This window comes from Maniola hyperantus, chromosome 5 (assembly GCF_902806685.2).
Source record: "Maniola hyperantus chromosome 5, iAphHyp1.2, whole genome shotgun sequence".
Taxonomy (NCBI): domain Eukaryota; kingdom Metazoa; phylum Arthropoda; class Insecta; order Lepidoptera; family Nymphalidae; genus Maniola; species Maniola hyperantus.
Window position 1 is genome coordinate 13,344,552 of NC_048540.1, and position 15,987 is coordinate 13,360,538.

The 15,987-nt window shown below is 37.8% G+C and overlaps 2 protein-coding genes, 1 long non-coding RNA gene and 1 pseudogene across 3 annotated transcripts; 2 read left to right on the forward strand and 2 right to left on the reverse strand.

The window, feature by feature from the left end:
- Window positions 1–1,064: 1,064 nt before the first annotated feature.
- LOC138402394 (putative leucine-rich repeat-containing protein DDB_G0290503) lies at window positions 1,065–2,586 on the reverse strand. The gene is made up of 2 exons (XM_069498696.1): window positions 1,627–2,586; window positions 1,065–1,103 (listed from the first exon to the last, which is right to left on the reverse strand). Exons 1-2 carry the CDS (start codon window positions 2,584–2,586, stop codon window positions 1,065–1,067), a joined length of 999 nt encoding a protein of 332 aa, XP_069354797.1.
- A 2,106-nt stretch (window positions 2,587–4,692) lies between these two features.
- LOC138402359 (uncharacterized) lies at window positions 4,693–5,559 on the reverse strand. Its single transcript, XR_011236759.1, has 2 exons — window positions 5,375–5,559; window positions 4,693–4,822 (listed from the first exon to the last, which is right to left on the reverse strand). It is a non-coding gene; the product is annotated as an uncharacterized lncRNA (long non-coding RNA).
- An 876-nt stretch (window positions 5,560–6,435) lies between these two features.
- On the forward strand, window positions 6,436–12,694 carry LOC138402395 (antichymotrypsin-2-like). The gene is made up of 9 exons (XM_069498697.1): window positions 6,436–6,454; window positions 7,053–7,195; window positions 8,032–8,169; window positions 8,474–8,677; window positions 9,056–9,154; window positions 9,988–10,119; window positions 10,833–11,045; window positions 11,702–11,843; window positions 12,552–12,694. The coding sequence occupies exons 1-9, from the start codon at window positions 6,436–6,438 to the stop codon at window positions 12,692–12,694; spliced, it is 1,233 nt and encodes a 410-aa protein (XP_069354798.1).
- A 1,376-nt stretch (window positions 12,695–14,070) lies between these two features.
- LOC117982066 (netrin receptor UNC5B-like) overlaps window positions 14,071–15,987 on the forward strand; it is a 19,759-nt pseudogene continuing 17,842 nt past the window's right edge.

A 15,987-nucleotide genomic window follows, 5' to 3' on the forward strand; every position in this document is an offset into this window, starting at 1 on the left:
CAGAAATAGTTTCATTAATTTCAACTTCCTCATCTTCACTATCATTCGGAAGAGCCTCCCGAAACAAAAAGGGATCACTATTCGTTGCCCTTTGTGGCAATGTATCAGATGCTTGTAACAAATATTGAGATCCAGCTAATTATTTCGCTTTATCTTGACAAGCGCTGTAAGGTTTTGTTGCTACATCTGCTGGATTTAGGTCTAAGGGAACATATCTTATGATCAATTCTTTGTTTCGTTCAATTTCTTGGATTCTCCTTGCTACGAATTGTGGTAAAAGTTTAGAAGACTTTGCACCATCCGATTACAATTTGGCTATCGGTCCAAAGAAATTTATGTGTTACTTTTGCAGAAAGAAAGTTCCGAATACATTTTATAAGACGACTTCCAATTAATACTCCGAGTAATTCTAATCGAGGAATTTTCAAATTATCCTGATCCTTTATAGGTACAAGTCTAGATTTTCCAATGACGAAACTGATCTTGTTCTCATTCACTATATATACAGTAGCTGCTGAAGCTTTGAGAGACGCGTCGGTAAAGCAATGCAATTGAACATCGTTATTTTGAGCATTCGCCATATAACATCTGGGTATTGATATTTCTTTAATCTTGTTTAGTTGTTCACGTATTGTCGACCACTCTTCCTTCATCTGTTTTGAAAAGGTGGTGTCCCATTTAATTTTGGTTTTCCAAAGCTCTTGCAGAAATAATTTAGCAGGTAGAATATGTGGTGCGACAAATCCGCAAGGATCGTATATTGAAGCGATCACTCTCAATACTTCCCGTTTATTGTTCGCATTAGAGTCGATCTTGTATCTCAATTGAAGTAGATCTTCCTTTAAATCCCAATCAAGTCCTAATATCTTAACACGGATTTCCTTTGACGAGTCTGGGATTTGTGTCATAAATTCATAAGAATTAGAACTGCACTCCCTTAAGTTCATAGACATTTGTTTAAACGCTTTTTTGGAGTCGGTATATAATTCTGATGGTTTTCTCCTTCTGATGGACACAATGATGCAAGTAATGAACAGGATGTTCTTCCTTTTCAGATTTCGCGTTCACAACTGCTGTTTGAAGTATAGTAGTATCCTTGGTATCTAATTGCATTAACGTATTAGTTGATTCGTTTTGTATTTTTATTATTTATATAATCATTTATTATTATTATTCTTATTTATTATTTACATTCTTATTTATTATTTTTATTTATTTATTAGTTGTTTCACTCTCCTTTTGTAGATTTTTAGGACAAAGTGCCCGATTGTGAGATCCAATCTCGTTACAGTGTGCACATTTTATTTTTCTCTCACATATCTTTACGGTATGTCCTATGCGAAGACATGCGTAGCATCGGTTAATTAATTTATTTTTCCTTTCTCGTAACGTTGTAAAGGCTTTGCATTGATCGTTAAAATGGTTCTCCTGACAGAAGATGCAGTGAAGTTTTCTTTTCTTTTCGTGTTGCCTTTCTTGGTTTCCTACTTGCTCTTCCCATTTTCTTTTGAATTGTTTCTTAAAACTTCCCTGACAACCTTGAAATAATCCCCGATTTTTATTTTGAAATTTTGCTTCGGGTTTCTTTATAGACTTTCCTTTATTTGTTGGCCTTTTGGATTTTACTTCCATATTATTGTCGTCGGATGCATTCGCATGTAGAGATTGGGTAGTGTAATTGTCTTCAGATTTTCCTTGGATAACTCTCTCTGCGTCTTCCCTAGCCGTGATAATGACTTCGAGGCATTTCCTTATCTCCTCGATGGACTCGGTGTTTGTTTTCATTTTCATTTCGTAAATGATTTCTTGCGGGAATTTTTCCATGATTAGGAAACGTAGATGGTTGTGGTTTATGTCCTCGCCCAGCGATTTAAGCACCCTAAGATGTCGTTCGATCTCGTTCAGTGTTTGTCTCACCTCCGTGACATTCATTGCGGTGGAAGCCTTGACACGATACAGCGCTGAGTAGTGTGCATCAATTATGTGGTTTTCCTTCCCATATCGATTTTTTAATGTCACTAGTGCTATACTGTAATTCTTGTTTGTTGTCTCTAAGCCTTCCACGATCTTCTTCGCTTCACCTTTCAATGAAGCTTTTAAATACAATAGCTTGTCGACATCGGTTAAGTTTCGTTTGTCAATATTTGAGCTGAATTGATCCCAAAATGTTGACCATTGCAGGATATCGCCGTCGAATTCCGGTAAACTCAGTTTCGGTAGCCGGCTGTTTAGATTCGGATTCGTATCCCTGTTGACTTGATTTTCTCGTTCAATTACTTTAATCTTTTCTTTAATTTTGACTTTAAGTTCACACAATATATCTTCGGCTTCTAATTGTACTGTAGATATCTCGGATATGTCATCAGGCGCAGGATCGTTGCTTAATCGAAAGTAGTTGGTCAATTCGGAGCTCAATCTATTTAACAAAGTTTGTAATTTCGAAGAAATAATTTCTGCTTCTTGTATAATCGTTGGAGATTGAGTGGTTGGATCATCAAGAGTTTCTATTATTTGAGATGCGTTGGTTGATAAATTTTGTAATTTTGTTTTCATTGAGTGCAATATCGCCAAGAGACTTTGATCCATCTTGTCGGTATGTTCGAAATATTAGTAGATAAAAGTTTCCTTAAAACGGGTTAGTTGTTTAAGGTTTTTAGAATTTTAGTTGATGTCTTCGTTGTGACCGGGAACTTCGTGGCTCGTCTCTCTATAAATGAAATAGCACCGCTTAGGAGAAAAGCGAGAGAAAAAGAAAGGAAGCGGATTGGCCAAAACAAAAAAAAAATTTTTTTTTTTTTAATCTAACTAATTTTATTTATCTGTGTCAGTATCGTAGATCTATTTATCAAATGATCGTTCATCTTTCATTTATTTCACTTTAAAGTTCATTTAAAACTTCTATTTAGTTGTTGTGTTACATCAATGTCCTATGGTTTGAATATTCATGGTGACCCTTGTTCTATAAATCTCATATATTCATCAAATAATTTATCAAATAAATTTCAACGACTAGTTATAACGAAATAATTTTGTACCGTTGTTGTTGTAGAATGAAATTAATTAGTATCGCGGATAAAGTAAGTAACCGACTTTATCATAAATCAATTTCATAGTCCGGCCCTGTCGTCATAGTGTGACAACGACCTTATCAATAATTGTCAGTCATCTGCCCACAGATGTGTACACAATTCCACTAACATGCTAGAAGGGTTATGCCTACCCTTGCAACAAGATATAGAATGTAGTAAAATAGAGTAGCATTATACCTCTATTCAATAAACTTCTACAAATATTCTTAAATCTCTGTACATTCTACTGGCTTTTATTTCATGCCTAAGGTTCGTATTGCTAAACCGGGTCTCAATTTTAGTATTTAATCATCTCAGTTACTAGGTATGCGTGGGCACACACACTGTGTGACCATTCAGCATAAGCATTCAATGATTGACCCCTTCGTATCAAAATTGTATGATCATAGCAATCTCAAGTCGGGTAGGTATGTGTGTAACTATTTAACCGTTCTAGCAAGTCCAGTGTGAATGCACCGGCAAAGGTCAGTGTACTATCGCAGGTGACTGCTCTAGGTACCTATCGTCTATTGTTAATGTCCATATCACTTCACTGTTTCATTCATAAAATTTGTGAAAAAAAAAGAATTTCTTGCGCACCGAAACCAAGGGTTTTTTCACATTTATAACTGTTATACAAGAAACGATAACCTTTAGAATTGATTTTCTTTCTTACTAGGTGCGGAACCCTAAATACTTTTGAAATTGACTCATCTTTAAGTCTCTGTTGAATATGATATTATAATAATCTTAATTTGTCAGAATGTTGATGCGAGCTCAAACTTTTATTTTAATTGATTTAGTCCCACATGGATCAACATAATTATAATAATTATTCCACTAAACTGCAATAACAGTGTCACTTTATTGTGAATATAATAATTCAGAACGTTGGTAATACCGCCGCATCATTACAATTAGACTTTAACAGAGAATGAGGTTATTCTTAATTTTCGGTTTCCTTTATTCTATTATAGGACTATACGCACAGCATCCTCCTTTATTCTTCACATTAGGTAGGTACCTATCCTTTATTAAATTAAACATTGAACATTTGTCACTATTCACTACAATGTATTGTAGGTATTTATATTAAAACTGTCTAAGAAAACGTTAAAATCATCAGTGAAATGCAACATAACTTTGCTTATTTAAAGTAGGTATTAGAGTTTAAAGTGTTAGTTATAAGTAGAATTATTCATCACCTGTAGGTAGGTATCAAAACTCAATAGTAGGAAAAATAATTTTTATGTGTAGGTAGGTAGGTCATTTACGCTTAAGAATAATCATATTCAGAACAAATCACATAGCTACGAGAAAACAAGACATGAAAATAACCTATTAAGGTCTAATGGTCTTTGCCGCTCTATACGTGTCGAGACTTGTCGAGACATGTCTGATTTAGGTCAGTGCATAACAACATTCACAACTTATTTGACAACCCTCTTTCTTTTAGCATTTTTTGCTGAAAGCTCATTTACTGATTTATCAGATCCCAGCACCTCCACCATGTCGTGGCGCCTCCTGTTTATGCTTAGTTAGACTCGGCTTGCCGCCCGGGTTTGAGGGTTGAAACCAGAGACGTCACGAAGGCTAGTTTGTGAATGTTTGATTATGCACTCACCCTTGCTCGATGCGCAGTCTGCTTGCGCGTGCGACACCAGGTTAATGCGCCGTCTCCGCGGCACTGAGGCGACGGGCGAGGAAGCGGCCTTCCTCCCCGTCGCATAGGACAGAATCCACTGCCTCGCACTCTGTAATACATATATGGGACGGGCAGATTTCGCCTAGACGAAATCTGCCGGGGCTACTGTCTTCCTCGCCGCTAAGCGGGGAAGACCAGGGCTGACTAGCACTAAATTAAAGGAGGAACGGTTCCATCATTAGCCCAGCCATTAGGATTATAATTGGGTCCCATTGACCTACCGCGTTTCGGTCAGGTAACTGGCTATTCGTGCCGGCTCAAAGTGCCACACCTTTGCTTGCTACTTACGCCGAGAGTTAGCCGGGGTCGTCACTGACGTCGAGAGCTAGCTGGTCTCGTCATCTGTATCGAGAGTTAGCGGTTCGACGCTAAGGCCTGCCACCCGAGGGCCCCTACGACTCTCGATACTGACGGATTACTTTCTCCCAGCCAAGTCCTGCCAACAAGGGTCCCAATGGCTCCCGACGCTGACGATTTACTATTCCGACTAAGGCCTGCCAATAAAGGGCCCTTACGACTCTCGACGTTGGCTACATGGAAACGTTCCTTATGCACACAATTAATAGCAATCAAATATAGTTACTTATAGTTAGCCACTTACGAGTAATAATACAGGATGCGAGGCACCGAACTGATGACGGCAGGCGTGCTTTGAGGCGAGGCTGCCGTGCTCGGATCCAGTCAGTTAACAAAATGGTGGGCGCCGTGGTTTAAGGCTTCGACCACAGACAGTCGGCGTCGCGTTTCAAGTATAGACCATTAGACCCACAGAGTAAAGTCACAGACAACTTACCATAGTATTTTAAGCGTCCGGCTCTGGATTCCTCTCCTTCTAATCTCGCTTTGCTCGTTATTGTAATTAGATATTATAATTGGATGATTTAATTTTACGATGATTACTATTTATATTTTGTACAATTAACTATTTCGCGACGTTCGTCGCGACAACTATGGCTGCATTTCCAGCGCGGAAATGCAGCCAGTATTCTTGGCACCATTCCACGCGGTCATGATTTATATAGTAATTAGATAAGGCTAGCTTTAAGTTTTATTGTATTAAAAAAAAAAAAAAAAAAACCTAAAAAAAAAAAAAAACTAATAGTGCAATGTTGTAAACTTAGATGGCGTTAGCATACCCGGAAACGTAGCGGAAATATGAAAATGTGGAAAAAGCGCCAAAATTCAAACAAACATCTGGTTTTCTTATTTATAATATTATAGTTTAAAATAATAACGTGAACTCATAAGTCATAACTATTTATGTAAACCATAGACTTATTTAATTAGACCTAGTAGATGTAAACTATAAAAGTGATCGAGTGGTTTTGTTATGGGTTTTGTTATTATTTTGATGTTTGACGTCGTAGAATCTTATACTAAGAATAACAATATATTCTATATTCGTAGTAGTTACCTACATAGAGTAGATTGAACTTTGATTGTTCATTGAACACGTTACTAGATACACCTACGTGTGCTAACTCTGTACCTATCTAATGTGAGTGTGGACAGGATTAAAGAGCAATAAGCAAACAATACCATGAAATTACATAACAATAATTTCTTAGTCCCATAAAAGGTAATTGATTTCAGATTGTAAAGCTTGTGTGTTTAAAATCAATGATCAAAATGCTGGATTAATATTTGTATAGATTAACCAAGATGAATTTTATTTTCAAAAGTAAGTAAAATATATTTATGTCTGTGACCACCTCCTGGCGCAGTGGTGAGCGCTGTGGTCTTATTAGTGGGAGGTCCCGGGTATAATTCCCGGCAAAAAAATTGCTATTTTATAATTTCTAAATTTCTGATCCGGTCTGGTGGGAGCCTTTGACCATAGCTTGTTACCACATGTCGTGCCGCCAAGCGATTTAGCGTTCCGGTACGATGTCGTGTAGAAACAAACGGGGTATGGGTTTAATAAAAATTGCCATACCCCTTCCAGGTTAGCTCGCTTCCATCTTAGACTGCAACATCACTTAACACCAGGTGAGATTGCAGTCAAGGGATAACTTGTATCTGAATAAAAAAAACTAATCAAAATAACGAACTACAGTACGCGGCAGAAAGTAATATACATCGACATTTAGAAGGAGGTAGCAGATTTGTAGAGCATTGTCTCTGTCGTTGGGACCGACAAAACGTCATACAGGTGGGTATGAGTGACAGAGACAAAGCCGAAATGGCATTCTAAAGGCCGATGTACATTACTTTCAGCCGCGTACTGCGGTCCATCTTACACTACTCATGTCTGGGTGATTTATATTTTTCTTTTACAGTTTATATAGTGTCAATTTGTTTAGCTGTGCTGCTGGCAAAGAAACACAGGAAAGGGATTAAACGAGAAAACGAGGATAGTCCCGAAGATACATCCAACAGCCGCATTGACTTGAGAGGGAATTTGTTGAAAACATTATTTGTGGTAAAAATGATTTTAACGTGTATTTGCACATGTACAACATCAGCTTTACTGTGATTTAACATGTTTTTCAGATCTCTGAATTTCTCGTAATCAGTTTTTAGGGTTTCAGATACCAAAATGGTAAAAAATTCGCATAATTAACTAAATTGGGTATTAGACTCTATTTTTTTTATTACTTTATTGTAAACTAGAATAAAAATAATGACGTAAACCGAAAAAACTAATTAAATCGATCAAATAACAAAAAAGTTACCCAAGTAGTACCTGAGTAGATGGTGCAGTCCGTCATTAACTTGCAGTGTTTGACATAAAAGTGTATCTTGTTTGATGGCACGGAACCCTTAGTGTGCGAGTCCGACTCTTACTTGACCGGTTTTTTTATCAGCCATTGCTTTTGAGCATACCCACTGGCCACTACGCATCTCTCACTCCTTCCTAAGGTTGATTGGCAGTTAAGGCCCTTTCAGCTCACAGAGAATTTAACTCCTAGAGTACGCATATACCTACAAGGTTTTGCATGAAAACAAAATCGTAAAATGTTGGCGGGGGTCAGGGGAGAATGCTTTGTTGTGATTGGTGGACTTAAAAGTCACGTAAGCAAAACAATGTGCGGAACGAGGGTATCGAACGGGCGTGGGCTGACTTTTATGCTAAGCAAGTGCCTAAGCTTGGCGAGCGGGGGTGTTCGGCTATTAGGCGTCTATAGGTGGTGGTCTATGTATGAGCCTTAAGTCCGCCTTTTATATAACTCTAGTTGTGCAATAAAGTTTAAAAAACCTCGTGCATGCCACTGCTTACATATACCTATTTTTAATAATATTTGTTTTATCATCAAGTTCTGTGGTCACCCAGCAGAGAACAGCGTATGCTCGCCACTGTCAGCGTTGATGCCGCTGGCAAAGCTGGCTCTAGGAGCTGAAGGTCAGACCCAGGAAGAACTTATACCAGCTTTAGGCGTTTCCAGGATGTCTAAGGTTCGCCTGTATTTTTAACCGACTATGGGTGTGGGGTAAAGCAAATTATCAACTAACTACGTAGGTAGTTGATTCCAGTGTTTTTTAATTCCTTTGAAATATCTCAAAGACTTTTTTAAAAGTCCTGTGGGAACTTTTTGATTTTCCAGGATAAAAGTAGCCTAACTCTGTATCAAATTGCATTCAAATCGGTTAAACTGTTGGGGCTGTGAAAAGCTAGCAGACAGACAGACAGACATTCGCATTTATAATATTAGAATGGACAGATAGATGGATTTAATTAACTTTCAATGGTAATTTATAGATCCGGAATCGCTTTAAACCGCTTCTGGTGGAGTTACGGTACCTGCCTGGAGGCAAGCTGGATATAGCGAGTAGACTATACGTATCTCAAACGGCCCACCTACATAGACCTTTTGTGGATCAATCCAGGGACATATTCGGGTCCAGTGCGGTGAAACTTGATTTCCAGAACTCTACGTATGCAGCAGAAGAGATTAACTTATGGGTAAATCTGTTTTTTTTAAATAGGTCAAGAAAATGCACGTAACTCGTAAATTTTACCTACCTAGCTACCAACAATGAACCTTCTGGTGCCTGGTGCAAGGTCCCCATTCCAGCAACTTGGAAACCCAACTTATATCGGAGTTTCAGACTTTTAGACTACGTGCCCTGCCGATTGCCACTTCAGCTTCACAACCCGTTGTGCTATGTCGGTTACTCTAGTTCTCCTACGGATTTCTTCATTTCTGATTCATTGATCACGTAGAGAGACTCCAAGCATAGTTCACTCCATCGCCCGCTGAGTGACTCTGAGCTTTCTTATGAGGCACATAGTTAGCGACAATAATGTCAATGTAATGGCGATAATAATATTTTATTGAAGGTTTCTTCACAAACAAATCACATGATAAAGGACATCGTGGCACCTTTTGATATATCTCCAACGACTTCTTTGGTATTGGTCAACGCTGTATATTTTAGTGTAAGTAGCTATCCAAACTTACTATGTACTATCATCCATCATCATCAACCCATCGCCAGACGAACACGGCTTATGACATAGTCCACCACTCTGGCCAAGTACAAATTCGCAGACTGCACATAAAGTCTTTGAAAACATTATGGAGAACTCTCAGGCATGCAGATTTCTTTACGACGTCATACTTCACCGATAAAGACTCCTCGAATAGGCTTAATCTCTGACAGCCACCAATTCTTACTAATATCACAGAGTAAGGATTCATATTAATTTATCATTTACTAAGTAGCTTATGTTTGCGATTTCGTCCGCTTGGACTACACAAATCCCTATTTCACCCCCTTAGGCTGCCTGTCGACTGATGCGGAGCGGAGCGGAGATGTGTATAGTTGACCAATCAGAGTTTTGTCAGACGGCGGAATAAAATCATCACGTTATTTACCGACAATCTGATTGGTTTGCTCAACACATCTCCGCTCCGCTCCGCACCAGTGGACAGGCAGCCTTAGGGTTGAATTTTTAAAAATCCTTTCCTATTGGATGCCTCCGTCATAATAGCTATCTACATGCCAAATTTCAGCCCAATCCATCCGGTAGATTCAGCTGTGCGTTGATAGATCAGTCAGTCAGTCAGTCACCTTTTCCTTTTACATATTTAGATTTATCATCTTCTTCTAGGCAAGTGCGCTTTACCTATAAATTGATAGATCATAGATCTCATCATTGTCATGGCTTTACATAGAGTCATGATTGTCAAGCGTGAGCATTTTTCATACTTGTAATAAATAAAAAATCAAATAAAATCTTTAATTGATAAAAAGTTATACCGATCATAGGGCAGATGGAAAGAACCATTTGATAAGGTCGACAACAAAACCTTTTATAGTCCGATGGGTTCCATAACAGTACCAATGATGACTAGAAGTGGCTATTATAACTATACTACGAGTGATGCATTAAGCGCTGAAGTAAGTTCTTAATTTTTACAAGTACTTATGCTATAAATGCAAAAGTACTATATGTTTGTCGGCTACCTTGTGACGACTCACCTGTTTAACCGATTTTAGCGAAAGACAGAATTACCTTACATTTACCGTCGCTGACTTCATCTTTTTATTTAGTTCAGAGATAGCTTGCATCCTGGAGACGGATAGGCTACTTTTTATGCTGGAAAATCGGAAAGTCCCATGGGATTTTAAACAATCTAAGTACCTACTTATTTCTGGCGGATAAAGTCGGCATCATCTAGTATTTTAAAATAATTTTACTAAAGTACTTTTACCTGAACTTATAGGAAACTCTGAAATAACCATGATCAAGAAATCCCTAGAGCGTAGAATTAAAATGTCTAACCTACTTTTAATCTCTATTTTTAACTCATTTTAACTCTGTCAATACGCTCTATATATCTTAGCATTAAACCCGCAATGTATACCGTGCAAACTCGGGTCAAAGCCCCGCATATGACGCGGCAATGAACCTACATGCGTCGGCAACGTTCTTTGACCTCTAGCATCAGTCAGGTGTTTTATTTGCAAAACGTTGCAAATTTTTTAAAAATACTTACAGGTCAATTTCTTGTGTTACTTATTTTTTCAGCACTATGACCTGTCTTTGTTTTTGCAAGCTTTTTAATTACACCCTGTATGCCTGGAGTCTGTAGATTCCGTGATTTCAACAGATAATTGAAATACCTTACCTGGGAGAAAAGGCGTCGTTCGTCATAGTTCTACCGACAACGCAACTTGGGCTTTCAATATTACTGAGTCAGTTGAAACTAGCTCCAGAATTGTTGGACTCTGCGATGGCTAGCATGCACGAGACGAATGTTGACTTAAACGTGCCTAAGTTTAGGATAGAATCCACATCTAATTTGAGAGAGCTGTATGAAGTGGTAATTTTGACTTCGTTTTGGTCTTATTAGCATTTTTCTTTTGACTTTTTAAAGACGCGTTTTTTAAAGAGCCCATTCTTGGTCTTATTTTCTTCGAAATAGTATGAAATAACATCATGCATTGCCAGACACTTAGTATCGTGGCTTAAATCTGAAATATTTCTTGGTTGTCTGGCAAGGGGGTTGCCACGATACTAAATGTCTGGCAATGCATTGTTATTTCTAATACTATTCCGAAGAAAATATAAAAAATAGACATAATACATTGGCGAAAGACTTTATACGTTTTTGTTAGCTGCCAAAGCCACCATGATCAACACTTCATAGTCACTGATCGTTCTTATACTTACCTATGTTGGGGACTATCAGACCATGCGCATAGAAACTTTTAGCTTTTATAAAATAAGGAAGGTCTGGCCCTCCCGGGCTCTTAGTCAATCACTAGGAGATACAAACTACTCTGAGCTTCGTTGATGTAACAATCGTACGTCAAAAAGTATTTGACTATTTTCTTAACAAGTAGTTTAGGCACCATTATGATATTTTTGTTTAAATACGCCCCTATAGTTTGAAGCTTGCGATGTGAACTCTATGTTCTGATATTATAGGTACCTACTTATTTTAATGATCTTCAATCATTTGTGTTTTCAATTCAGGCAGGTGTAAAAAAAATTTTCGATACTAAGGATTCTGGTTTAACGAAAATTACGAGAGATGGAAGCGTATACGTCACATCGGCGAAACAGAAAGCTTTTATAGATGTTCACCAATTTGGTTCAGAAGCTGGTGCTTCTTCATGTAAGTCCTAGAGTAGACGATTTACAGTTGCCGTAAAGAAAAAAAAACATAGGTATATAGTACGTGATATCGATATATTATGGTAATTGGTGTATGAGGAGGGGAACGCACTCGCACGTCACCCGCGCTATCGAGAGGACTGTGCGGGTGTGCGGGGTGTCCCCACCCCGATTGCCATCTCGACCTATCGCGTACCATTATTCCCTATCAAAAAAAAACTCGTTGTGATTTTCATATTAAACACAAAACTATTTTTTGTTAAAGTGAATAAGTTTTCAATTTCCATGTCTTTAAGGACCTTGAAACTTGAAAGTCAGGACCTAATACGGGAAATTAGAAATCTGGTATTACTGATTCGGGTACCTACCATATTATTATGACTCGTACAGCACTGGCAGTAAGTGTGCTAAATTAATGCAATATCCTGACTGTTCACGGCTCGTCCGTTTTAAAAAATAAGTTTCAAAAAATCTCGTGGGAATTTATTGATGTTCCGTGATAAAAGTTGCATATGTCGTCAGAATTCAGATCTTCAAACTACACGCAACCAAAAAATCAAGTCGATCCGTTGCTCCCGTGCGACGTGATTAAAGGACAAATCAAGAAACCAACAAACAAACACACTTTCGCATTTATTTGTGGAAAATGAAATACAAAAAACAACGAAAATATACCTGAAATAATAATATAGTTATTTTTTCTTTTCAGCAATTTCTATGTCGAAGTTGTCTTACCAAAAACCGTTGAGGTTCAACGCTGATCATCCTTTTCTGTTCTTCATTTTAGTGAAAAAAGAACAGCTCTTTTCTGGAACATTGTTATATCCACCATTAAGTAATCAAGCGTCTTAATCAAAATTAATCACAAAATATTTATTATGCAATAATGGTAAATCATATTATTGTTTATTTTCTCTAAATTCTCCCCCGTAGGATTCCCCGTAGGATATGACCACTTTTAGCATAGGTTTATTCAAGTCAAGAGTGAATTAGCATCTTTTAGGCTAGCGCGCTGCATCTTAGGCGGCATCGTCACTTGCCAGCAGGTCTGCTTGCAGCCAATCGCTAATCTTCTAAATATATAAAAAGAAAAGGTGACTGACGGATCATGCAGAAGTTTGGCGTGCAGATAGCTATTATGACGTAGACATCCGCTAAGAAAGGATTTTTGAAAATCATACCCCAATCCACGCGGAAGAAGTCACTAGCATAAGCTAGTCTATAAATTAAAAAAAAATCTTAGCGTTTCATTTTAGATGAGTTCTTAGAAGTCCATTTACATCAATGCAATGCATCATGATGGTAGGCAAGGTTGGCAGCAAAAACTATCCTCTAATGGACTTCTTAGAGTAAACAAGACTATTCTTCGCACAAATCGGAAAAATACCTTTTTCATCAATTCAATGAAAAGCCTCAATTACTCGACGGTCAGTGGGTGGAGTGTGGACTGAAATCTGAAAGGTCGTATGTGAATCTACACCCACGCGTTGCGCTATTTTGAGACATAAGTATCTTCTTATTACATGGTAAACCAATTCCACCTCGAAAAAACTGCCTGAATACCTGAATCAGTGGGCAAGGCAGTGCCCCCGCCAAGACGAGCCAAACTAAAGGACGGGGCACTACGTACCTTTTCTCGAAGCGTTTCGTCGTATTTTCGAGCAGTCATAGCTTCGTTTTGAATGACGCTAGAAAGCTGAAATTTTTAGGATTTTATTTACCCGTGGACAAACAGAAATTCAGGATGCGTAACATTGTCAACAACCTATTTGAGTGAATTGCTTTCTTTCCATACATATGCCAAATATGATATATGAAAATATTACTTTTAGGGACATCACCCACGGCGACTTTTTGTAGCGATACAGCCGTGCGTAACTTGAACGCGATTCTGAATCACAATAGTACCTAGCGAATAGCGATACAGAATCGTCGGCAAAGGTACACGGGCCAGCGACGCATCGCTACTGTTACCTTTTTGCGGCTGTATCGCTGCAAAAAACCACTGGGGGCGATCTCATAGATTGACAAACTTTCAAACTTACCACATCCATAGCTTTCTAATAATTGATGATAGCAAGCTCTTAAATACCGATTCATCAACATTCATTAGATCTCAAACTTTGTTTGTGGATAGAGTAACTTAGACGCATGCGTGGCAAACTTTCCCGTTTTGTTTTCGTTCACCCTTCAACCCCTATCCCCAGTTGGACTGCAACCCTGGTGGTGTGAACATCTATATAAATGCAAATGAGTTTGTGAAAAACTTTTACGTCGTCATTTTAAAATCTAATTTTAATTTAATCTGTGACATTATAAATGAAACATAAAATGTATGTGTGGTAGTTATAAACGGAGAAATCGAAAAGTAAATGGAAGATACGAATAAAATATAATGTAAACAAAATAAAAATCAGTTATGGAACATAATGGCAATAATGCCAAAGTTCTTGGTTTATTAATTTGTTTGAGCTCGTACCAGTGTATAAATGGATGTGCATTATTGGAGTTGTTTCCTGATTTTTCAAATACATTTGGTATTTTATGTACAGGGAGAGGACGGTGTAAAAAGTAAGTTCTATTTTCTTTTTTTATTTATACGGAACTGTTGAAATCCATTTTTGTTATCGAAATACTCACTGTAAGGAATATGTAAGTATAATATGTAGGTAATTATTTAGGTAAAAAGGAAAACAGTACAATTGAAAATTGTTTCCTAGTTAGGAACAGTTAATTTTCGAAAAGCCTTAAAAAACTAGCGTTTTAATCTACGATATTGAATAACATACGAGCATACTACATACATACTATGCGTTTCAAATGTGAATACTGGTTAAGGCAGTAAGGCACTTCGTAACTCGTACTTATCAAAATTTTTAGAACTTACAATTTTTTTTCCTAGATTCCCTTATATTTTAATTTTTAAAGAAAAAAGTACAAGTAGGCATTTCGTAAAATCACTTAGTAGTTTTCGAGGAATTGAATACCAGATTTTTTTGTGATGACAAGTTAGACCTTATCTGCGCTCCTATCCATTAGTAATATGAGTCTAAGATGGAAGCGGGTTAACTTATCTCAATCGGTTTCTACGCGGATCGTCCCCCGAACGTCGAATAGATTGGCGTAGTAACAAATCACAACCGAAGCCTCCCATCAGATCATACCAGACATAATTTAGAAATCATAGTTTTCAAAATGCCCCTGCGCGAAATCTAAAGAGAGAAGCCAACTCTTGAGACTATAACGCCAACCAATGCGCCATTGAAGTGGTCAAGTATTAAGATTAGTATCAATTTAATACTATAAGCTTACTTCAAAAGCTGGTGTATATTTTAGGTACTCAACATCGAGCAGATGATAGTTTAGTCGAAACAGACTACAAAGATGATAGCAAAAGACCACTAGACTTTCTTATGAATGTTAACAATGAAGCCAAAGATTATTTCCTACCACCTGTATTTCCAAGCAACGAGGAGGAGGAGGAGGAGGAGGAAGAAGATGATAATGAAGAAGACCATTCGTATTTAGATTATGATTACGAAAACAAAGAAGCTAATTATAAAGATTCACCTGAAGTAGCTACATCTAGGAGTAATACACAAAATGTACTACCAATAGATGATAAAATACCACTACACACTACTAAAGATAATTTACCTGTTTTTCTATTGGAACCTGAAAATACTTATGTTGTGAAAAATAAACCAGCCAATCTTAAATGCCGTGCGGCTAATGCACTTGAAGTAAGTTATATTTTTCATTTATCATCATCATCATCATGATCAACCCAACGCCGCGCCGGCTCACTACAGCGCACGGGTCTCCTCTCAGAGTGCGAAGGGTTTTGGCAATAGTCTACCACGCTGGCCAAGTGCGGATTTGCAGACTTCACACACCTTTGAGAACATTATGTAGAACTCTCAGGCATGCAGATTTCTTCACGATGTTTTCCTTCACCGTTTAAAGCAAGTGATATTTAATTACTTAAAAATGCACATAATCCGAAAAGTTAGAGGTGCGTGCCCGGGATCGAACCCCCACCTCCGATTGGAAGGCAGGCTACCACAGCTTCCTTCAGCTTCTTTCATTTATCACTTAGGTATATTTTGTATGTTGTAGTGGTTGTAACGTATTAATTTCTGATA